The sequence below is a fragment of the Augochlora pura genome, chromosome 3 (assembly GCF_028453695.1).
Source record: "Augochlora pura isolate Apur16 chromosome 3, APUR_v2.2.1, whole genome shotgun sequence".
NCBI lineage: Eukaryota > Metazoa > Arthropoda > Insecta > Hymenoptera > Halictidae > Augochlora > Augochlora pura.
The window spans coordinates 16789879-16815907 of record NC_135774.1 but is presented as its reverse complement, the minus strand read 5'-3'; the positions used below and the strand labels follow the sequence as shown (position 1 = coordinate 16815907).

General features: G+C 34.8%; 3 protein-coding genes across 3 annotated transcripts in view; all 3 read right to left on the bottom strand.

Moving 5' to 3' along the window:
- LOC144478768 (uncharacterized) overlaps positions 1–1468 on the bottom strand; it is a 148566-nt gene extending 147098 nt beyond the window's left edge. The window contains exon 1 of the mRNA XM_078197007.1: positions 1192–1468. The gene's annotated coding sequence lies outside the window, so the exon portion shown is untranslated. The remainder of the gene's footprint in view (positions 1–1191) is intronic.
- Positions 1469–2819: 1351 nt separating this feature from the next.
- On the bottom strand, positions 2820–4196 carry LOC144478801 (zinc finger matrin-type protein 5). The gene is made up of 3 exons (XM_078197060.1): positions 3902–4196; positions 3631–3768; positions 2820–3563 (listed from the first exon to the last, which is right to left on the bottom strand). The coding sequence occupies exons 1-3, from the start codon at positions 4026–4028 to the stop codon at positions 3325–3327; spliced, it is 504 nt and encodes a 167-aa protein (XP_078053186.1). The 5' UTR covers positions 4029–4196; the 3' UTR covers positions 2820–3324.
- A 195-nt stretch (positions 4197–4391) lies between these two features.
- Positions 4392–26029, bottom strand: part of Igl (IQ calmodulin-binding domain containing protein igloo) — a 195022-nt gene continuing 173384 nt past the window's right edge. The window contains exon 4 of the mRNA XM_078197059.1: positions 4392–10018. Within this exon, the coding sequence (XP_078053185.1) occupies positions 9866–10018 (153 nt within the window). The 3' untranslated portion in view covers positions 4392–9865. The remainder of the gene's footprint in view (positions 10019–26029) is intronic.

Sequence of the window (26029 nt, the reverse complement as noted above, 5' to 3'; positions counted from 1 at the left end):
TTTAATTCCGCACAATCCAATACTTGTTAGGAAGGATAATGTTTCCCTGTTACGCAAAGCAATCGAAGACAATCTATTATATTTAAATCGCCCTCGTAACTGTGAAGACACGTACGATGGCCGAAATAATGATAGGTTCACCTCATTTTTGTGATATAACAATGTGTTTTACATAACATATCTGTCTTTTGTTATCAGTACGTGATTCGTTACAATGCGTTTAGTAGAACATATAATTATTTCAATAATACAATTTTTATTAATATGATTATTATATCAATAACATACAAATTTGGAAATTTTCTGCGAAATAAATGTACGTTCGCTTAACATTTTTCTACTATATTTACAAAATTATTATGAATGCGATTGGAAATTACTTAATTGAAAAGGAAATTTAAGATTTAGTTGGTTTTCTATTGTTGTTTTATGACCTCAAATATTTTACGCAGCACATGTTGTAGCAAAGTGACGAGTTGTATAAAAGCTAAAGAACTTTTGACAGTAATAAAATAAAACGATGACTTCTGTTTAAACCTGAAATTTTATAGAATAAGGAGAAAATAGAAAGAATGTCGTAGGAATATTTTTTAACCTCCAAAATACCCAATAGTATGTACAGTTGGATCCTTTTTATGACAGATTATACATTATTTCCCATAAATTTTGACTCGCAGATTTCAAAGAGCGACACACTTCTTAATATTGAAAAAAGTCAATTGCAATAAAAATCTAACGAGAATCTACTATATTAAACTTATCATTATTTTGGCCACTGTAGAAGCAGTAAAGATTCAACGAGTTTAACTTTGAATGAAGTTTCGAGTCTGTCAGCTCAAACAGCTTTTTGCCTTAAAAAGTATATCGATTATTTGTTTGTTTACTATTCCATACGTGTGCAAATAGGAATTCCTTTCCAGCAATTCCTACAGGTGTTCTAAGCACTCCCTGGGCAATATTTTATGTACGTCTCATTGTACTATAACATCACGTCCTCTGCGCCTACCGTCTGCGTGTACAAAATCACGTTCTTTCATTAAACCGCATCGAGTTTTCGCACCAGGGTAAATCACGTGACTCCACTGTCTGATACAGGTTTTTCGAATCGCGTGTGAGAAAACAGCATCGAAACGCAATCGAAAGTGCACGGCGATCGAATAAAGAACAAAGGATATTTTTGTAATAACTTACCGGGATGATCGAGACGATCCGCAACAGCGATCGAAAATCCAATCGGCGGATCGAGGGCCGGCGTCCCGCCGTGCCGATGCACTTAACAGTTTCAAACACTTCCAATGTCTGTTGAGTGGCACACCAGTGGGAATTCACAGGAATCACGAGATCGAGACAATCTCATAATCACGATCACGGTATACGGCTCGAGGAGGACATTAAACTTTCTTTTCAAATTAAAACGACACGGTGGCGCGCCGAACAACGCTAAAATGCGAAACTATCGTGGCAACGGGTGCTTCGCTACTGTATGATGGTGTGCAGGGGTTCATTGTGTGCTCGCCTTTCCGACCGGCGATTGGTGGAGGGGATGGCGGAGGACAGATGGTTGCGGCGACAGTTACCGACGAGAACCGAGCTACGCCGAGACTGATTCCATCTCGCTTCGTAAGATGGGGCATCGGTTTAATTAACCGACACTGATAAATCATTTATTTATTCGCTGATAAACAATAAAATAGTTCATCTTATGAAGTTTGTTGGCTTGCGAGATCTGTGACACCGATGCGTTAAGAAACGTTTGTAACAAGAGGTGTGATATATACCAAGAATCGTGACAAACAGAATGAAAGTACAAAAATTCGTATTTTCTGAAAAGTATCTTCTATTATAAAATATATATATCTATGTATACATTTTAAATTACATAGTTATATGTACAGTGTTGGCCAAAATGATTTAAATTCTTTGTTAGAAAATCGAAACTCGACTACTATACGATAACTATGATACTATCTTTCGATTTTGTTATTATTTAGAATGGAAAAGAAATAAAAAGACTCGTGCTTTCCAACTTCTTTATTTGGGCTTATAACGAAAATGTTTTCGAAATTTGTTGATCTTGATATAAGCTATAAACTTTTTGGTATTTTCGACCAATAACTGTGAGGATTCTGTAGTTTTTCAAATCCTCGATTAAATCTTCAGCCTGCATTTAATTTATCGAGACGTATAATACGCATTTTATAAATCTTTGCTATGAGCTCTAACAATAAAGTAAAAAACATGAATTTTTTGTTGTTGTCACTTTAAGTAATAGTAAAATTAAAAAAGTATTCTAGTCATTATCCTGTCACCAAGAAAAAAAATTCAAGTTACTTAGCTCAGTTTCAAAAATGTTATACTGCTTTTTAAATAATCTTAAATATATAATAGTCGTCACTGAAATCTTTTAAGAAAAATGTCGAAAAATAAGCTATGTAGGTGAAGTATTGTAAAGGCCATTCGGTAAAAAGAACGTTAGCGATAATCATTTTAACTTCTTGTACACTTTTTATCTGAAATGAATAAAAGACAGGTTTACTAAATAAAAGATTTCGTTGTAGTTCTTTTTGTAACATTCCGATTTTTCGAAAAACAGCTATTTTAATTTCGAAGTTTGGTTTTCCAGAGAAAGCTGCTAATAGTAAAAAATTGTTTGCTATTAGATCATAAACGGAAAATATAATATATCAAAAAGAATGGATAGATATTAATTAATATAAAATAATGAAATTATAGGTACAGAAAAACAATTGTTTTATGCCAAAGGTTATATTATTTATTATTGCTTTATAAACATTTGTTAAATAAATAAAAATTGCAAATATGGGTATGTCAGGAGATAAATACCCTGATAATTTATTAAGAAATTATACAATTCTGTTGTGACAAACTTTTCATTTTACAAATTTTAATTTCATCAGTTAAATGAAGCATCTTAAAATCATACTGGTTACTTAAGTGTACCAATCTTGCTATGTTGAAATATCTTAATGCTGACTATAATATTAGAATTACATTTAATTGTATTAAATATAGATATATGAAAATGAGAAAACAATAAAAAACTATAACTTGTTCCTGTCAACATTGATATAAAAATGTATCATGTCCTGTCTGTGTCATCCATGGTTCACAGGTTTATACAAGTATTTATTTTAGATATAGATTCAAATTACAATAAGCATTATTGAATTTCTAGAACTTTTTTATTAAAATATTTACATATTTATATATTTACAGTTATTATGCAACTATTTTGATCGATAGCAAACTTTTTGCAATTTCATTCGATTTTGGTATACTTGCATACAAGTGTATCTTTTTATTTCAACCCCACTTATTGAACTTTAAGTTATCTTGTAAGCTTTCTGGAGTAATTGGCCATAAAGATGGCGGTAACATTGAATAATCATGTACTTCTAATGGTTTAAACCATGTAGGATGGTTTGGTTCTTCCGTATTATTTGAACTTTCGGTATTTTCAAAATATTCCTTAATAATATCGTCAGGATTAGGCCATCCATTTTCAGGCATAACATGCAATTTTGATGCATTTTTCATGTTAACTGAAAATATCATTTTCATGAATATAAAGTAGAAATGTTGTGGCATAGAAAGACATATGATTATTACCATAATGTTGTAGTTCCCATAACATTTGTGGTGTGTAGTGGGAAAATCTGCATCCAAGTCCAAATGCACAATCACCAATGGTTAAATAACGTTTACATGGTGTTTTTACGCGTTCCTCTTTTAATATTACTTCCGGGTCTAAAATATCAATTACAATGTTTAATACTTAAATACATACAAGCAATGTGCATTTCTAAGTTTTAGGTTATGTTTACATAGAATTTCCCTCCGTTAAAAAACATTTTAGAAACTTATATCAATAATTAATCACCTTTATACATATTGTAATGGTCTATATGATTTTTTGCATGTTGCAAACTTGAAAGATGCCTTTTTCTGGCTTCTGGGTCATCCTTAAATGATCTGTCACAATAAGCACAATAATATCGCTTCCCCATGATTAGTTGACTTGTTTTAAACTGAATACGAACACATTTCAAGTGATACTTCAACCCAGAAATACGTTATTAGAAACTATAAAATAATATCTATGGCATTCGTTGATAATTTGTCAACAACGCGTCGTCAAAGAAAACATCTTAGAATTATCGACACGACATCTAGCGTACACGATGGAACTAAAGCAAATTGAATTCCATATGAATTTCGCGCGTGATCGTTAAATCTGTTTTCTTGTTTTGTTATATAAAGAAATAAAATTTCCACAATATCGTGATGAAAAACTAAAGAAAATTGCGAATTTAAAATGATTAACATAACTAAAGGTATATAACTAATATTCCGTAATATAAATCGGAAGCTTCGTTTGTACACTTAAAGGATATTTATTTTAAATAAACAGATAACATACATGATACTGCTCGTTTAAACATTACAATTGTTTATTACATTCTTAAAATATAATTTACCGCAACACCTCGTGCGTCACTAATCTATAGATCTGTGTGGTATCGTCACGTACCGAAGAAAATGCCTATATTTATTACAACAATCTCCCTCTTTAATTCCAAAAGACGTATTCGTAACTACAGAAGCTCCAATATTATTAAATATTCTCAATTACACATTAATACTACGAATCGTTCGAGCAATAATTTTGCTTGCGGCAAATGAAGTTGTACAATTGTTTGTTTGCTTCCAAGAGACAAATCCTTAGGACAAGAATTTTCATTTTCGGGTGGAACCTCGTGGATAGCCCGATTTTTTAAGTTTATATCTTCGAATATCGATTTATAGACGTAACAAAATATTAGTAATACGCTTGTAAACGGACGATCATTTTTTCGTCAAAATATAAAGCCGATCCCCACTAAACGGCAATAATAATGAACATCTTTAAATGTGTCGTTATTGACGGAAATCACAAATATATTCAGTAATATTAATATTATTGTACACATATAATATAATATATAATATAAATACAATAGTAATAGTATTAATATGTATATATGTATGTAGTGTTAATATGGGTTATAATAATATTTAGTAGCGGAGCCTCTTAGTACGTGTAGCATACAAATTGTATTTACTATAACAGGAATATAATATTATAAATAGATTTTAATGTATTAGAGATCTTTCTACAGAATTTTTAGCGTGTCATTGCCGAGACTCGACGCGTCGCAGTGTGAATCGGCTTTCAATATCATGCGTTCAAAGAAATTTTTATTCAACGTTCTTTTTTCATCAGTATAACGGTTTTATCCTTCGTTTGTTGAATCATCTAATTTACTTTTGTCCACGAGGAACTAATTCCCATAGACATTTTCAACGATAGTAACACGTTTGTTAGCTTCCTAAAAAGCGGTAGGTGATGAAAGAATAAGAGATTTCGAAGTAAAGAAAGTACGAAGGATACTTGAAAATTATATTGATAATATGGAAATCGAAGAAATATGATTTAAACATGAAGTATTTTTGTTGACCGATCTTCTTTGTTGAACGATTTAAGAGCAACTTTATAATAGAACGACAGAGCGGATATAGGAAGGACACAGGGATAAAGAAATCGTTGATTCGTTTGATAATAAATAGCAAGACGCGATTGAAAAAGACGGAACGAGACAATTATGAGTATGGAGAGCGCATTGTAGAGAGATTTTAGAGATTGATCTCTTTGAAATGAAATGAATTATTTTCTCACAGCGCAGTTCCAGCACTTATACAATATATTAAATGATAATAAATTCTTTTCGTAATGTGCACTGTACAATATACACATCATTTTAGTCATTATATATATATATTCCCTTTGAAATAATAATGGAATCACGATCGCTTTGCAACTAATTTTTCGTCGAGAAAGTATCTTCCTATACGACTGTCGAATTCATGTGCGTGTTAAAATTTTGTATAACATTTCGCTTCAAATAACATTTGTGCATGTCATTGCATTTTTATTTCGAAATATCGAGATACGTGATAACGTACTTCGGGGATTACTGTCACATACTAAAATTAAAGTGGACGCATAAAAGACTCTATAAACTTCTTTATTTTTTTATGTTATCTTCAAAAGTAGCTTAATTATAACTTATTAAATCCTTTATAGCGTATTAACGAAACCCGTTTCCATTAATAGCCTGCTCTACGCAGAGATGGTGCATAAATAAATCTCTTTTAATATCACGCTGCAAAGAGAATATTACAGCGAACGCAAGGAATTTTGAAGTGAAAATTATTCGTGCGCCTATCACTAATTATTATGTATATAGAAATATTATATTAGAATAAATGATTTAAAGATACGGTTAGGAAATGGCAAAAAATTACGGAAGAAGTTGTAAAAAATGTTTTTATAAATATTTCATTAATACTTGTCATGGATTAGTATGTTTATAGAAGAAGGCTAGTAATTGTTAAAATGTGCTTATACGAAACATGAGTATTTAACAATATTATTTTTATAACAAAAGGAAACAAAATACACTGACATAGAATTAACAAAGTCGTCATTATGTATAATTTTGAAAATATTAGTTTCAATGATTTGTGAAAAGTGAAGAAGTTTAAACACAGGAGCAAGACAGAAGTTAGAGTAAGGGAAAAGTATAGAAAATTTTTCCACATGTTTTCTAATAAAGAACCATAACAGAGATACTAAATAAATGATTGAAATTATTGTATTAGTCTCTTGAAACACAATGCGAAGAATTATCGATACACTCACCATCTCTACGCACAGTAAACAATTAATGAAATTAATATTCGTTAATGCATTATTACTTTTTAGTAATTATTTCACAAAGTTAAGTGTAAAAATACTTACTGTATTTACAGGAAAGAAACGATAACCAATATTAACGGTCAAATCATTGAGGGGACTATTGGAACGATAACAGCCTTCACCGCAGATTTATATTGCGATAAACCCAGCACGCCATAAATTATACATATAATACAAGAACTGGCATGCATGCATAATGAAACCGATCAATATTTTCGTAAAGAATTCATTCTCTTCTTTTATTAATCTTTAAATTGGAAAGGTGTTTTATACTTGATAATACAATAAGTATGCATCATCAATATACAACACATGCAAATATCAAAATTAATTGTTCAACGAGGTATTTGTAAATAATTAGAAACAGATAAAAGAGAAACATACTGAAACTGATCTGTTGACCGTGGACGAGGATTTCTTTTGCGATGTTTGCATTCGTTTACGTCGTCCAACGATTCTTCGTCTATTTGTTTAACAAATTGCATTTTATATTTTCCGCCGCTTAGATCTTGCATAGATTCAAACAAGACGAATTGTTTGTTCTCTATTTCTAGATTATCTATTCAAACAACGAGTCAACGCATTAAAACATTTATTAGTCGTTTAACTTGTGCAATATTTGTATTAAATATTTAAATTAAAAATATTAATTAAAATTCGAATAGATAAAATATTGAAGAAAATTCTAAAATATTTCGTATCTACAACGTTCCGCTCACGGAAACATTCGAACGAATCATGAAAATATTCCATATCGAATCAGAATAATTGCGAACAAGGCTATATTACGACTGGCTTTTTTCTCGTGATCGTGCTGAGAAAAAGGGGAGTGAAAATATGGGAAAAAGGGATGAAACGGGGAAAATGGTATGGCACGAGTGCCGGTAACGATAACAAAAACTGGCGCTGCGTTTTTAGGCCTGCTAAAAACAACGTGTGCTGCCCTACCGAATGACCAATTCGATTGAAACAACTTGAAAGGTGAACGAAGGTAGATCGAATCGAAACCAAAAAGAAAATTAACGGACTAGATGAGAGAACAGAATAATACGAAGCGCAGTGTTCTTTATTAATGGCAGTCCGACTAGGGTGTTGAACATATCGCGACTATTGCGTCTACAGGGTTCGCAAATGTCGACGCATTTGTTGTCTTAACGCGTGTGCTGTACGTGATAAAAAGCATCAAAATATTTGCACCTTATCGTTAAAAAATAATAAGTCGCGCGTCAACACATCGTAATGGATATCCTTAACGTTAGAGCAATGCAACTTCGACGGTACCATCGCTATCGGTTAAATATGTAATGTATGTATGCTCCCGTTTTTTCGCACACGCTCTCACTTTTCTCTTGGTACAATTGGTTCGGTAAATATCGTCGTTCATCATTGTTTCTGTCGTTATCATTATTACACCTACGTACATAATTATCTCTTTGTAATTCGATTGTAGACTTAGAGTACTCTTGTGTAGCAAGATCGATGAGCCTCTTGTCGTTTAATCATAATCTGTACGGCTTGATTACGTTAAACTGGTAAAAAGAAGAGAATAGGATTCAACTTTCAAATGATTATCAAAGGTTACAACTGTTTTCTTCCGTCTCGTATCTTCCTGAATCGATTCACTCGCAGTGAAACACTCTTTTTTATTCGGTGCTCGGACTCACGGGGATTCGTTACTCTACGTTTTGCGTGGTCGCGTGCGGACGTTTGATATTTCAACCAGTTGTCAATTCCTCATTTCGGTCGGTGTATCTGTGTGCGTGCGCGCGTGTGTGTGCCGTTCGTAAATATATCGCGCGAATCGCGAGGGACAACTGTCCGATACGAATGGCCGAGTCGCTGGGTCGTCGAGTCTCAACGCTATTTTCTATAACGTAACGAACTTGTAGAAGGGAAAGTACGTTCTATTAAATGGGTTTTCACAAAATATTTGACGCAATCACCGCTCGAGATCGTTGACCGATCTTGATATTTAAAAGTACAAGATCGAAATCATCGTTCCTATTTGCTCGTTGACCGGTGACAAAAAATTTGATATCGGACAAAATATAGGAATACATCGTTCCTGCTGTCTCGTTACGCCTCGTTAAGCGATAGAAAACTTCTTACGAAATCGATGTGGCTGGCAAGAGCTTGATTTTTCAAGAGCATATTGTAAGACGAGCATCCGAGGCTATTATTTGTCGAGCGATTCGTTCTCATTTGCGTCTCTCAGACGGTTTCACGAGGGAAAAATAGAGTCCTTCTCTAGTGGTTAAATTTGTTCGCTGAATCGAACGTAATGCATCTACGATGCTTATTATGGGAACCGACGTATTTTATTGTTCGCTCGGCGACCTAATCGATCTTCCGACTCGTTTGTTACGTGCCACGGGGTCACAGGTCGTGCTTTATTACGGGATGCCAATTTCTGGTAACGAGCCGAGGAATCTTCATACCGGCGATTAAAGGTTTGCGGTAGCATGTTTGGAAATGTAGGATCGGTGAACGCTCGAGTCGAAACGTGGGTTTCGGCGTCAAGGTTCACGCGCGGTTGTGTCCAACGGAAATAGAACTGGAAACGCATGATTCGGCGGTGCGAACCGGTTGCTTAATGCGAAAGGGTTACACCGTCTTCAAAGAAATCGAAAACAGAAAAGACTCTACGCGGAACGATCGATAATTCGCTTCTTTCGTAGCGACTGCATCCGTTTGCTCACCACGTAGTCCCGTTGTCGCGTTGAACAGCAATTTTAGTACGGGTGGGTTGTTCGTTCCTCTAGTTTCGGCATTTCGTTCGTATTGTTAAGCATTTCAAAGAAGATCGTTTACCATTCTAAGACATCGTATGCTAGACGCGTTCGACGATACTAATGATTCGCATGCGATCGCATAGAAGCGGACTCGACGACAAACAAAAAAACCAAAAGATGATGCCCGATTCCCTTGCTACTGTTTGATCGTTCGGTTTATTTTTCACTTGGATTTTTTGTTGCTTTGTTTCGGGCGAACTATCGGCGATTCGATTCTCGAAAGATCAGCTACTCTCATTGTGGTTTCTGCTGTTTATTTCTTAATCTCTTCGTTGCTTCCAGGGGTTGATAACACTTCCTGGCGCACTTTGTGACCGCGGAAGCTCGCCTGGATTTTCGTCGCCGCTTTGTGGAGGTCTGGATCCGTGAGATCAATGCCCTCCAGCTCGTTCATGGCGTCCTTCGCCTGGAACAACAGATTAAAGCGTCGACCTGTAGATTCGTAATTGAATATTGGCCTAACTACATTCGCGTTATTCCATTCAATCGTGTTTATCGACCATAACGTGATCATTCCATGTAAACCGGTTTACGTTGCTGCTTATTGTTCCGATAAACTACATTCGAACACAGTTTGAAGAATTTCTTAACATTTCTTGCATATTGCAATATCGACGAAATTAAATGAAAATAATTGAACGTGCAAGATATAAGTATTATTTAGGTATGCTGAAGTATTAATTTTGTTAAGCGAAGCAAGGCTAAGGTTAATTTTTAAAATTATAATTTCACAATCTTTTGCCTTGAGATTATAGGGTTTGTTATATTTCTGTTGATACAATTAAAAACTTTATATCTGAATATTATTAAAACAACATATTTCCGGAAAAAAGATAGAAAAAAAGGTTTCAAGAAGAGAATAACAAACAAAAATAAAATAGTTGTATTTCCCCCTTTAAATCAAGTAACTGTTGTATTTATCTTTCTCCCGAAAATCTGTTGTTTTCGAGATATTTAGACTATTTATATTTAGACAATTGCTACATGTAATATATATTCAAGAAGAGAAATCGTTTTATGAGAAAGAAAGCTTTTTTAACGAAATTTGTAATTTACTATCATCTTGTGCATTCAATATTACGATTTAAAGAAGTATCCTTACATTCATGTTTGCAGCAAATTGTCAAATGCGTATATCGTATTAGCTACGATGCCTGTAGATTATTTCGATTCAAAATGTTGAGGTGAATGGTATCGTTTTAAAGTGGTTTAAGTGCACGGGAACTTCCACGGAAGTTTGGCTAGAACTCCAAGTCACGTTGGACGAAATATCGTATTTCGTACCACTGAATTTCCGTGGCTCGTTTTTCTCGGCGTAAAATTTCATGAAAGTAATGCGTGTTTAGCAAGCAAGTTTTGTAATGCCAGAACGCTTCCGTCGCCACCAAAGTACACAACATTTTTTATAACAGAATATCCTAACCTGTCACGTTCGGAAAGAATGTTTTTGGAACAGGTAGAGTGGAGACAAGTATCCGGTTTCCCTGGATTGGTAATTGTAGGCAGATTAATTAAGTAGCATACAATTGTTGAAATGTGCGCGAATCCACAGAAGAAAATGCGATATTAAATTTTTGTATGCGAAGTAACGCAATTCAAATTCAGCTAGTCTATTTCATAAAGAAATGACTAAATTTTTCAATATTCACCAATTACTCGTATTACTCGTATCGTATAAATATAGTTTTCACCATACTTAAATTCTCCTTCTACATGAAAGAAACCATCTAAACGCTCTCGTCATTCTACAAAATAAGTATTTCTGACAACTAAAAAAATATATCTAGCACTTGAAACCGCTTTCTTTACATAAAAATAATATAACCAACCAATTTATAGAAAAAAATGGTAGACATTTTATAGGGCGATCGAATTTATATGCAATCGGGTTTGCACTGCACTTTCTCTACAGTCAGGGTAAATTGTCATCATATTACAATTCTCAGTCATTAAATAAGACAGCGTAATCAGCTAGATCAGGGGTGAGGAACTAGCAGTTCGCGAGCCACTGGTGGCTCCTTCCCCTAATCGCCTTTTCTGCTGAGTTACTGAAGTATAACCCGTCCGTATCTCCTCGATTTCACCAACCCAGCATCCAGCCGTGCCAACTCTCAAGTTAAGCTTTAGTTTTCACTCTTTGCAATCGGTGCAAACAATTTTTACTTTGTTTTTACTAATCATTCAACTGCAGATCTTTATACAAAATAAAAAATGTCTCTATGAATTACAAAAAAGAAACAGGTAACACATAAAAAGATTATATTTCTTCTTTTACTAATGTTAAAAAGGTGAAAATTAATTTTCCGATATCTTCTTTGCTTTGTATTTTGCTTATCTATTTTTACGATAAATGCGTAAAATCCGCAGCCCAGTGATTGTTTATTAACATTCTTGTATATTCAATATCTTATTACTTGTTGCTTTTTTATTAAGTTGATAGAATGGAAAGTAATTCGCAATTTTTATAGAAAAAACTGCAGCAAGTCTATCAAGATCCACTGTCATTCTTAAAAGTGGGAGCACTTCAGTCGAAAGATATAGGTTCGCGCGTGGGCACACTTAATATATACACAACAACTGAAACCCCTTCTGTTTTCTAGAGCTGTATAACATATTCTAGTCTAATTACGGTGCAGATCGATTCGCTTGTCCGTTGTTCACGCTTGTCGACGCAAATGACCACAATTAAAACTCTCTGGCCGGACTCTTAACGAACTTTCGTACCTCAAAAAGAGATTTCATGTTGTACCGTGATCTTGATAACGCCGATCATACGTCTCACGTGAAAATTCTCTGGTAAGCCTTTGCTTCGGGGGTTGGAAAAGAAATCTCGATCGCAGCTCATTACTCGTAATTAAAGCTGTTATCGACGACAGTTCCGAGAATTTGCTGACCCTGTCCTGTCGCGTTTCCATCCCCGCCTGTTTCTATCATCCGACGTCGCTTCGGCCCTATCAAACCGAATCACGATCCGACCGATGACGGATAATACCGAAACACGAAGGTAACGCATACCTCTGTGCAGGCACTTGGGTCATTGAAAGTACCGGCGACACGGAAAGCCTTCTCATACGAATACACCTCCTTGCCGGCATCAAGTTGGATGGAGGACGGTTAATGCCGAGCCAAAGGAGAACGAAGGTGGCACCGGGGTCGAATGCAAATACGCTCGCGCGTAATTGCAATTTACATGTTTATAAACCTCTTTTGCATGTGGTGGCTCCTTTTTTATCCCGGTTTCGAGGCTCGACAGAGCCCTTGTTATACATCTACGCCGGGCCTCGTGCCCGTCGTGACGTCAGGGCCACTTTCTTACTCACAATCGAGCCTAAAAATAGCGAACACGGCAATCATTGCGTGTACAATCACGAAACGGAGCTGGGGTTAACAAATTTTTCTTGCGGCGGGAAGGTACAGTTGCTGAGAGAGGACAGTTTTTGACGAGTTGATCGATCTTAATGGTTAATGAGTTAATGGGCATTCGATACGCAGATTTTGTCTCTGTCGAATGACCGACAGTTGAACCTAATTGTTGGAGTTTCTTTAACGAAATTTTATATTTTTCCAAAAATATCACAAAACTACTCCAAATATTCATACTTCGGACGGCATTGGTATGCATTTTTGGTTTGTTTTCTTATGTCACGTCAATATTAGTGGGTAAATAGGTCAAAACTGTATTCTGACGTTACAAATTTCTTCAGATGTATTAACAAATTAAAATAACAATTTATATTTAGACGTATCTTACACATGACATACGTATAACGTATTTGTATTATATTTGTATTGTTTAACGTGTAACGTGTATATTATATCTTTGTAACCTAAAGATATCACAGTGATAATTTTAAAACAATAATCATTTATCTGTTTACTTAACTACGGAATATCGTTAATAATTTTTCTTTGTCACTGCGAGATAGAAATTCTGCACTGCTGTTCGAGCTTTCTCTTGTAGCAAAATGCAATTTCAGAGTGATTTTCAGGTCGTAGGTACAGCTAATGTTGGTGACAAACACGACACGTCGTCGTTTGTGTGCTGTGCAATGCGCGTACTCGCAATTGGTAAGAACTGTTTCACACGAGTATATATGTATGTGTTTCTCGATACGCGTATGCGATACAGAGTTTAACGTGAGAAATAGTAGTGCGGCACTATCGCGCGACTGTAAACTCCCATTGAGTTACATGTACATACATACACATGTATACCCCTCTCGACATATACGAAATGAATTTTTTAAATTTATTTCAAAGTTACTCATATCAAACTGTAATAAGTATATAAATATACTTTATGTTGCAATAAAAGTAATGTCAATATAGTCACTTACGATCGTTTAATAAGTTATCTTCGTACAGATAAAATTGTAAGTATGAGAAAGTTAATGAATATGCTCCTTAACCCTTTTAGTGCCGGACGACGATATATCGTCGTTTGCTACACTTGCCAGAAGTGCCAACAACGATATATCGTCGTGTGTGTAATAACGTCTTATTCTTCGCATTGCGAGACAACTTTATCTGTTAATAAATTTATAAATGATCTAATTTGATTGTAAATGATCTAATTTGATTGTAAATAATCAAATTTCGTTGACAAAGAATTTGTAAACCGATTTGGGTCTGACATTTTACACATTCTATACCGGAGTGTGCTGGGACCCTGTTTACGCTGGAGCGATAAGATGAACAGATGGACTAAAAATTAAATGTTACATATTTGCAATAGCTAGATAACCAAATAGCAATATTTGTGCTAGTAAAATTTTGTTTCAGCAATGTTGTAGTACCTATACCAATTGCTTGTCTTGCTGCAGATAAAATCCGTTTATCGCCCGCACTATGCAATCGATCTCTTCTTTTATTTTTGTTATGTAATATTGTTTATCTTGTTACATAATAGCAAAATATATTTAGATGTTACATAAATGCAAAATATATACTTCATAATAATTGGTCTATATAGAATTATGATGAAAAGATGGCTTCTTGTATGCGCAAATACGTTTTGAAAGAGAGAACTCAACGTTTACTTTTTCTTATGGAGACTTTTACCTTTGTTATTTATATAATTTTGAACGAGTAAAGAAAAACTAGTGTCATTGTTTTGTTCTCTGTTTCATCCTTAGTATACTGCTTTTGGAATCATGTAAATATTGTTTCCCGTTTGGTTTTATGATTATTTTCCCAAACCCTAGTCAAACTGTGAAATTCGGCCGGTTATTCTCGCATAGGCACCTCTTTTTCGTCCGGCACTAAAAGGGTTAAGAAGGGCATATTGTATACAGATATTTGTCTAAACATTTTACTGTGAATAATGTTACTTGTTGCTTTTATAGGTGTTCTTATCGATATTCCACATAATATAAAATCTCAAATATTAAACCTTTTCTTCAGGATATAATATGTATAAACTTTGATATAACGGTATACAAGTAAGCATTTACATACTTATATATACATCCACAAAAATTAATACATAAACAATAAATAAGCAATAGTAATAGCTGATTATTCAAGTAGTATCAAGTTTTATGGATATTTTGTTATACATGATTACATTTTTATTTTATAAATTAAATCATATTGCAGTAAAACGTAATTTCTGTGTGAGAAAAGGTAACTTTCGCTTCAATTTATCGTATTCGATAAAATATAAGTCATTGTTCCAATAAAACAACAAAATTTATAAAGGAATTTCCTGGAATTTATGATAGAAATAAAGTTCATCAAACATTTTCATTAAACAGGAATTTTAACATATTTATATTATTTTATATGGATTTATTTAAGAGGTTGGGAGAAGTCAATTATTGCTTTGGTCACATACGTACGCGTATGCTGTGGGGAAAGTGAATTAGGTTAAGCAGTGTTTAGCCGTCAAATCGTGGAAAATCAGTTAGCTCAGGGAAATGACGGTGAAGCTTCAAAGCTGCAGAAAGCTTGATGGAGGGTATGAGGTTCTCATTTCCAAGTCAAATACACGGAATTTGTCGTAATTTGTCCGGAGAAAAAAAATTTGATCCGCATGAACAACGGAATTCGTTCAAATAATTTTCGTTCGTAATACTTTTAAAATAACTGAATTCACTAAAAAGAAAATATCTTAATTTAAAAAGTGAAATGCTCTACAACAGTAATATAGTGCCCCTGTACCTTCATTTAGAATTTTTGGAAATAACACGTGTTTCAACGGAATTACGAAACACAAACAAGGATTAGATAACTATTAAAGAAAATATATATTTAAACATATCACGAATCGCTTGTACATTAAACTTACAAGTTGCTATACGATACGTTTCTCTTAATTAGTCATAAAAATGTTCATTTCTGCAAAGCACGCAATCTATACATTGGCTGGAGAATTAACAGTTTAAGCTATATTACTATCGATGGCTTCAGAACGTAATCTATTCGAAAGTGACCTTTTAATAAATTGCAGATAAAATCAGGGAAACTCGTTTACTCGAATATTCGTTTTGGGGTTTGTTTTCCGTTAACGTTAATGCTTCGAAATGGCCGGGGTATACTGCTATCTTCGCGATAATGGCCATGCAAATGACCATTCTCCCGTGGAAAACTAACTTCAGAGTAAGTCCACGTTCGCTGGAGGATTTTATTAAATGTCCCGACAAAACCACCTGGAAACATCTGATTAGTGCATTTTCATTTTCTTTGCGACCCCGGTCGCATGGTTTTCGATGACATAATGCTATATAGTAGGTTGCGAAGAGAGAAATCCATTATTTTTACGTGAACTTCAAGACTTTATTTAACATGTTTCTGATTGTCCTATAATTTGTCCTATAATTTGTTTTGTTCTATAATTTGTTGCCATTTTAAAGGTACCTTCATAATGCTTCTCTCGTAGAAGACTTGGCCCCTATTAGAAAAAAACTCTTGTAATCGACTTTCACAACCTTCTCTCGATGCCAATTTCTTATCATTAAGGAAGTTTTGCAATGCAAGATAAACATGGTAATCGCTTGGTCCCAGGTCTGGGCTATATGGCGGATGCATCAAAACGTCCCAGTCAAGCTCCTGAATTTTCTGACGAGTCACTATACATAGACGTGTGTGGCCTGGCATTGTTTTGATGGCACACAACACCTCCCCTGTTGGCCAATTCTGGCCATTTCTGGTCAATCGCTAGCTTCAAACGGTCCAGTTGTTGACAGTAGGGATCCGAATTTAGTGTCTGTCCATATGGAAGCAACTCATAATAAATGATTCCTTCTCAGTCCCACCAAATGCGTAGCAGAACCTTCTTGGCTGGTTAGTCCTGGTTTGGCCACCGTCTGACCTGCTTCACCAGGCTTTAACCATGAATGTTTTCGCACAATGTTGTCGTATGTGATCCATTTCTCACCCCCAGTCACCATGCGTTCAAGGAATGAGTGAATCTAATTCCGTTTGGCCAAGACATCACAGATGGAAATTCGAACCATCATGGTTTTTTGTGTTAATTGATGTGACAGCCAAACTTCGAGCTTCTTTTTAAATCCAACTTTATGCCAATAGTTTAAAACCGTTTCATGGTCGATCTTTAGCCCCTGGGCGATTCTACGATTGCTAACATGCCGGTCAACTTTGATTATTTCTGTGATTTTGTCAACATTTTCTACGACAGGCTTACCTGTACGAGGCGCATCTTTAATATAAAAAATACCTGAACGGAATCTACGAAACCAAAATCGCGCGTAATTAGCTGTTTCGTATCGAGACCATAAACACCATTCACCTTTATCACCTTTTCACCTATTTCACCTGTATCAAAGAAAAATTGTAGAATGTACCGAATTTTCTCTATGTTGACTTCCATTTTGAACACCCTGTAGCTCGCATCTGAATGAGCCAAAGAGAAAAGAGAAAAAGAATTTTTGTAATGCGTAATGTCACCTTTCGAACGAGCATAAATCTGAAATTGTTTGATCGATACTTTAAAAGATATCGATCACTACAGCCATCTACCGAAAAAATAATGGATTTCTTTTTCCCCAATATATTATCTAAGCAGTAAACAAACGAAAGAGTAATAGTTTGAAGGTTTAATTCACAGGCATCTCTATTTAACGAATTTAGTGGATTCTTGATTATACCATCAGACAGCGAAAGATCCCGTGAATACCAACGAGCCAATTACCTTTTGAAAAAATTCAATTGATTCTATATTTTCGTAGCGCTTTATCAAAAATATTCGCTTGGTATCGCGATAGTTTGATGATCGCTAACGGAAGGATTGTGCGGCTGTCAGAGGTATCTGTAGATGAAATATTTCCCGCCATTTGTATGCATAGGATTCAAATTTAATCGGTATTTAACATTGATGGGTGATGTTGGCATTCTATAGCGGCGCTGCGCTAAATTGCACAGTAGCGCAATATTACAGAAAGTCAAAATGTAAGGTAAGAATTTTGTTTATATGTTAAAAAATATATATGTCCATGTATGACTCTTCAAATTAACAAGGAACAATTTTAATCCTCGGAAAACCAACCAGAACGCAAAAAGCCAACCCAAGGTAGATTTGGACTTGCACTAATAAATTGTACTTTGAAAATAATTTTTCTATTAAAACGCTGTCAGATCATAAAATGAGTGCAAAATGCAGGAAAATTATTTTTTATTCATACTTTTCACAATGTGTGCACAGAACAAATTGGATTGGAACTGCGCCCAGTGACCGTAATATTGTTTACATATTTTAGAGATTAAATTGAAAACTATGTTTCATTTTCTATGTATGTACATTCTATGACAAAAGAATTGAATAATAACTATCTTTTGACGATTATGTGAACAGAAATAAAATCGACTTACTTGAAAATTATTGCTCCTCAAGGGGTTAGTGATCTTTTATATTTAGGATAATATACTGCAATAATTGTCAAAATTACTCGATTATCTTACTTAAATTATTTGCAAAATCGAACGTTATGCAGCTTTTGAAACTGTCCAAACTTTTGAACAATCCGGAGGTATCGCGCGGGTATTCTACGATAAAGTACAAAGAGGCGTTGTACGGTTATTCGATTTTCCTGACTCGTCAGCTGTTTCGTCGCTTTGTGTCTCGCCCGAGTATCGGTTATTTATTTTTACATTCGCTGAAAGAGACCTTCATTGTTTAAGCCTTTTCCCTGACATAAGAGAAAGATTTCGTGTTCCATTCGAAACAAAACGCTACAGTTTTACTTGTAACATCACGTAAATCGGAATTGTGTTAATAACTTTACGGTAGTTATTACGCGATTCCATTGCAGATTGAAGAACGTAATTCGAATGCAAATTTTTGCTGAAAAGAAATAATTTTCAATTTTCACATACCATAGTCAGTCAAATTTAATTGACGAACACACTGCTACTACGATTAATGATTATTTTTCGCAAAGTTTTTCGACTGTCGATGTTTACGATAACGGTAATACAATTTGCAAACACACTATTTTGCTGCAATCTATTATATAAAAATAAGTCGGGTTTTCCTTCCTGACGCTATAACTCCAGAACGCACGAACCGATTTCCACGGTTTTGCATTCGTTGGAAAGGTCTCGGGCTCCGTGAGGTTTATAGCAACCAAAATTCTGGAAAAATTTCAACAGAAAAGCAGGAAAACAGGGAAAATCATTTTTCACATACAGCGCCATCTCTGATACATAGCATGTATTACAAACCAATATGGTTTATAAAACAAAAAAAATAACTTTTCTTCATCTTTTAATCCCCAAACGAAATGTTACAAAAAACGAAGCCATCTGGTGGCGAAACGGAGTTCGCCAGGTTTGCTAGTACTTTATAAATGTCCATACCGGGGCTAGTATGGCCACCCGTGAAAATAGGCTCGCGCATCGATTGACAGTTTCTGTGAAATACGTTCAAGATAGTGCTTATTTTATGGATGATGACAGTCAACCAGAGGATGAGTTTTTATATTTATCGAAATCCGATCAAATTCGCACATATAACGGTTACAAAACGCATATTTATCGATACCTTACCAGCACAAACAGCATTACAGTTAGTTTGGATTTCTATAAATTTTATATACATGTATAGTGGTTGTAGAAAGTATTCGTATACCTTTTAAAACGGAATAACTTTTTTATAATTGTACCGAGCGGTATAAATGATGTTAGAGTTAGTAGACAAAGGCCAAAAAATTATTCTTAAATATTGCAATTTGTTGGCGTGGTAAAAGAATTCTTTATGCGAGCCCATGACGAAGATTTAAAAAATGCATTTTGCAGATTTCAATAAATTATATACATTCTCTAGTAAACTAATCACTTTACCATAAACAAAAATATATTGCTCAAGCTAATTATAAAAAAGTTATTTCGTTTTGGAAGGTGTACGAATATTTTTTATACCAACTGTATATGTATATAATTGGTAGCATTGATCTGTTTTTTTTCCGATATCGAAGCTTTATGAAAGAAACATGTCGGGTCATTTCAAATTAATTACCTCGTTTCGGAAATAGCAATTTCATTCAATATTTTTAATACAAAAATTCTTTGACGACTAATATCTGTAAAACTGAAACGTATTTAAACTGCCAGAGTTTCATCAACTTGAAAATTTAATCGTTCGATATTAATTCAGAGAGTAATCCTTCAGAAATACAAGATTTGTTAGCGATAAAATATTGATTGATGTTTTATGACAATAATCACTTCATGATTAACACATAATTATCGCAAGCAGTGTTAATTGAACATATACTATTACAAATTAGTTTGCGCGTATACTGTTACGAGTAAGTGGAAATGGATAAAATAGAATCGATTATAAACGAGTTTCGAACAAAGAACGAATTCAATAAATTCATTAAACATAACTGAGTTCAGAATTTACAATTTCTTCGTTGTTGAGCTTTTGTCGGAGTTTACTCTTTTATTTCTGTTTTGCAGGACCGTTCATTATGGTAACGTTGGAGAAATGCTGCAAAATTTCTAACAGATAATATACAGTCGTGATTGCTCTCACAGTGATACGATTTAATGGCGAATTCCTCTATCCGGGAGACTTATTATGTGTTGCAGTAGAACTCTGCGTTACTGAATAATTATTGTTCCGCGGTGCACTCGGTTTATTTGTGTTTTGAACTTCCGCAACAATGCAGACGGACTTTCCTATACCTATACCTGTCGCAGCATTTATTTCTGTCCGTGCCAGTTGGTCGCTAAAGGAACTTGCTTTGTGAGCATTCCGTAATTTGTTTATAAATCTAATGAACTGAATCAGGTGTAGAATGATTTCAGAGACCAAAGTAGTCGAATGAAAATAAAATTCGAAACGTTTTTGTCGCAGCGTAGTTTGGTCCCGGAAACATTAACCTTTTTAATTAGATATAGTAAGTAAAATGTTGTTAACCGAATAGATTCCTGAATATATGTCTCGTAGCAAAAGCTGTTATTTTACGTTTTCATTTCGACTTATTAATATCGTTTTCTTTTGGCACAGAACAACGGAACAAAGTTTCTAGATTCCGCTATCGAAGTACAATGATTATGTTTTTCTTTCTTCTGAAGAACTAAGTGGAATGTTTTAATGTCAGAAGACATAAAAAGTGGCAAACAGACAATAAGCTTTGCAACGGTACGATCGCGCGAAGCTTTATAGAGAGGCAAACAAGTCGAAGTAAAAAACTATCGTGTCGATTTCAATAAAATCTGTACGATGAAAACAATGATCAGTGGAAAGAAATACGTTTGAACATGGATGTATTCCGTTCACGATAGCTCGCGTTTTACTTTTGCTTTGAAATGTTCGTCTGTACCGTGTAACTACTTTGCTGACCAATCGGATCTAAATCCAATTCGTCGGAAACGTGACGAAAAAACCTGAGTCCAGCTAAAATTAATGCCAAACGAGAAGAGACGATCTGATTCAGCGCAACGAACGAACCCAAAAATACACCTTTTCAAAGGCGACCGCATACACGCAAACATGTTGTCGTTGAAAGAGTTTAACACTGAAAAGCAACTATAAAGATACCAGAAATTGGATCTGCAAGTTGAGCAACAAATGAACGTTGTTAATCAAAACACAGTTCATCTTCTCTAGCAAGATATTTCCATCATTTAAATATTTCTGTGATCTACAGCTTTTCTTTTTGATTTCAAATCGTTTCGATCCTCAACGATTCATGGTTTTGTGGTTTATATCACGCGTTCGATTAATAACTATTATTATTTGAATCCTATCGTACATGGAACGGCTTTAGTTCCCACAGATAGTATCAGAATATTAGATGTTTGGTATCGGAAAGCGGAGAGCCCATGATGTCAAATTCAAACAGACCGTGGTATTGACGGAATAATAGGATTATCTTGAATAATTACAAGTACTATACATAACAGTGTAATTGAAACCACGCGCAGATGTTAAAGGTATTATCTACAGATCAGCAATAGTTCGCAAATTTCCACGTCCCCGCGGTCAAGCGTTCGCACTATCCCGAAATCATGCTTGCAAATAGTCTGTCGATGATTATTGATTTAATGAATACGCAGCTGTTACGGGTGACTGATTCATTGGTTGCAGTTCAAGAATCGTCGAAACATAGAGTCAGAGCTGGGTGATATTTATAGAAAAAAAGAGGCTAGTTTTCTGCACAGCGACTAGAATCATTTTTGTTTTATTTTTATTTTATAATATTTCATTTACGCATTGTATAAAATAGTATTTTCAAAGAGTATTTATTTATGCAAGTTTTTCAATGTTTACTACTTCATATCAAATTATTCCAAATTTTTCTCAGCCTTGATAGCTAGTTACCAGTCATCATTCGGCATCTATATCATCTTTAACTATGACATTGACTTTTTTTTATTATTAGTTAGTTCTATTTAAAAGGTTCTGATGAGGTCCCCTTTCCTTTTATGGATTAACGACGTGCTTCTCTAGCAACGATAACTATTCCCGGCTGGTTCGGCGCAACAATGCCCGTTAGTTTGGGGAATACACTTTCGTTGAGAATCTTGACGTCCCACGGACATCGTTTAAAGGACGTATCGGTGCACGTGGTTACCGTCGATCGTGGAGGCGATGTTCCTAAATCAACATAATGTCAAAGATGCTAACAATAGCCAATTTCAGTCACCAGCGAACTTATCGATCATGTTGCCTGACAGGGGTCTTGAAATTCATCGACGTTGTTTCATTAATTATACTGCAGTTTCCGCCTCGATTGCTGTAGGATTACGGTGATTTCTCATCAAGATCCTCCCTAGAATCCCCTGTCAGATGTGTTTGTGTCGAGAATTCACGGGACGGAAGTGCAACTCGTGCTACTCGTTCGTACAATTCCTCTCGCACATGACTTGTAATTATTAAGACGATACATTTCATTTCGTCGAACAGATCAACTATTTTTTGTAAATGTTATCAGCATTAGTGCTGATTATAAATTCAAGGTAATTAAAAAGAAGACATCATGAAGCCTTCTAACGACACAGAATAATTTAACAATTCAATTCAAGCTATTTTTATTGAGTACAATTTTCCTTCAAGTACAATTTTCACATCAGCTGTAGTCCTAGTTAATTGAAACTACATTTATTATATATATTATTAGGATTTTTACATTTATGTCATAAGAAATATTTTTTATTTTTTATTTTGAAATATATAAATATACAATTTTACACAAATTTTTACTGAAGGATTTTAAATGGAACCGTCATGATACACATTTGCTAATCACACGCCATCTTATGATGCTTTAACTGTCTTTACTTAAATGACGATACCAAGGTGCCATGGAAAATTCAAAAATTCAAAATAATTTTATTAGACAAAGTTTATATTTAAAAAACTGTTGGATGGATAATTATTGCACGAAATTCAAATTCATATGTATAAAACGCACTAAATCATTTAAAATGGAAATACCGTGGGTTTCGAGTGCGAAAAGTTAATAAACGTCCTCACGAAAATCACAAGGTTTTGTTGCAAGTAAATCCACCTATATTATATACTATGACCTACGATAATCAACACTATTACCCTATATTGTTCGAGGTCGACGCACCGTTAAGTGCAGCCGTCAACGCGGCGGAATTTGTCTACTGTACTTGCGCTCTGATTGGTTACTTAAAATCACGTAAGAAATCACCGTCTCCCGGATAAAATGTATGCTCTGAGGCACCCAGTTAACAGCAAATAATCAGTATTATGATCAATCACACGGGAACAGGATCTGAGAAATTTCTCACTGCCACAAGCATTGAAACTCGATACATTCTAGACGTCAGTTTGTCTTCATCGTTCTTAAATCACCTGCAGTCGACACTTGTAATTCGATTTATAAACAACTCTTCGGAGAAGTACAAGTTAACAAAAAATTATTTTTCAAGTTCCTTTGTATTATTATTCTCTTCGCCGCGGCATTGTCAATTCTTCGTTAGAGGAGTAAATCGATAACAGGCTGACCGAGTATTACTTACAAGCGCTGCGTCGTAAAATATTTTTGAGGGCTGCACGGTAAAATACTGTTATTGGCGTACATCGTGTATAAACATTAGTTTCTTTCAACTTCAGACTTTTGTTACGTGCGGATTAAGTGTGGTATGAAATGCCTTTTTACGATGATTTAAAAAATGAGAGTCGTTTCTATCCACTACGAACATTGGGACATCGTCTTGAAAGAAGATCTGTACTTACAGTGGGCCGCATTAATATTCGGACACCATCATATTTGAGAAATTTTTACTCCGTATCATTAATGTTTGTTGAGTTAATGAATTTATAGATTTTTAATAAGTCAGAACACTTACTTTAGATTCTATTATACAAACATAAGTTTTATTTACATAATTTGTATAGTTTTATTGTCAATTGATATTAAATGAACTAGTGCTTAATTTTGACGCCGCAAAAATATTTGAATACTTTACAAATTATAATCTGTTCATTAAGAATACACATATAATGTAACAAAAATAAATCGATGCTAATACTTTGATGGATTACCTGTTCCGTCTCGGAACAACAATTCCGATAGAAAATATTCAACACAAAGACTCTGCGAGGGCGAAAGATGTTAAAACCGTAAATCGGTCGAAGCCGCTCCTCTTCGGAAATTCCATCGGACGACCGACCGACCGATCGACCACCACACGGGTCTACAAGCGCCCTTCGACCAATTGATCGTGATTGGTTCCTTACCGGAACACTAAAATGGTATAAATATAAGGCATTTTTTAGAAATAGGACAGTACAGTTTTAGAAGCAGTCAGACGAACAGTCAGGAGTGAGAGGAACGCAGGAAGGAAACAAGGGTGATCGGCAGTGACGCAGCATCGATCAAGCAGCAACCAAGGGAAACAACCACCAAGGACAACGAAGAACAAGGCATCGCTACCACCCATCAATCCAGCATCAGAACGGTCACAGCCGAAACATTTCCCATTTCGAATACTATTGCACCCTTAATAAATTGTTAAACCAACAACACCTCGTTGATTTCTCAATCATCACAACACACGCGCCTTCGAGTAATCTGCGGAAATTGCGTACGCGGACTCGACGCAACATTACCCTTTTGCCTAATTACATGGCTTAATCGTTTAGACATACTAGAAATAATTTTATTTAAATATTCTAATGGAATACGTGACCATTCTTTGGTCAATCGCAATTTTAATTCTTCTTCGGACTTTATTGACGACATTCTAATTCGACGATCCAAGTAATCCCATCGGATTTAGATTTGGTGATTGTGGAGGAGTTTTCAATACTTTTGTGGAATTATATAATAAATATTCTTGAACTATACATGATTTATGTTTGGAGTCATTATCTTGGTAAAAATTAAAATTGTTACAAATGTTCATATTAATAGCACTTTATAGTAAATTTTGTTTCAAAATATTTAAATATTTACTTTTAATTTGTCTAAAATTCCATCAATAAAAACTAAGTCACTCACTGCAGCAGTTGAGATACAACCCCAAACCATCACACTTCCTTCACCATGTTTCAACGTTGGTTTACGATTCTTAGAAAGAAGCTCTTCATTAGCTTTATGCCATATAAGTTTGTGCCCATCAGACCCGAAAATATTATATTTGCTTTCGTCTGCAAAAATTACATCTTTCCACCACGTTTCTTCTTTAGAAGTGTATTCTTTAGCGAAGAGTAATCGCTTCTTTCGATTAATATCGTTCATATATGGCTTTTTTCGGGCAACTCTGCCATGATATCCATTTCCATGAAGCATCCGACGAACTGTTTCGGGATGAATCTTCTTGCCGGTCACCTCAAAAAACGCTGCTGTCAATTTTGTGGCACTTAAAATAGGCTCTATTTTTATTTTCCTAATAATATTACGTTTATCGCGATCGTTGAGTAACTTTGGGCGACCTTTTTGAGGGATAGATTCAATTCTATCCTCACGATTAT

Bases quoted from the DNA above. Each gene is read 5' to 3' on its own strand.
- LOC144478801 (XM_078197060.1), bottom strand. From the start codon at position 4,028: ATGGGGAAGCGATATTATTGTGCTTATTGTGACAGATCATTTAAGGAT. The intron at 3,769-3,901 runs GTGATTAATTAT...TTGATATTTTAG, and splicing joins CCATTACAATATGTATAAAG to ACCCGGAAGTAATATTAAAA. The intron at 3,564-3,630 runs GTAATAATCATA...TGATATTTTCAG, and splicing joins ATGGGAACTACAACATTATG to TTAACATGAAAAATGCATCA.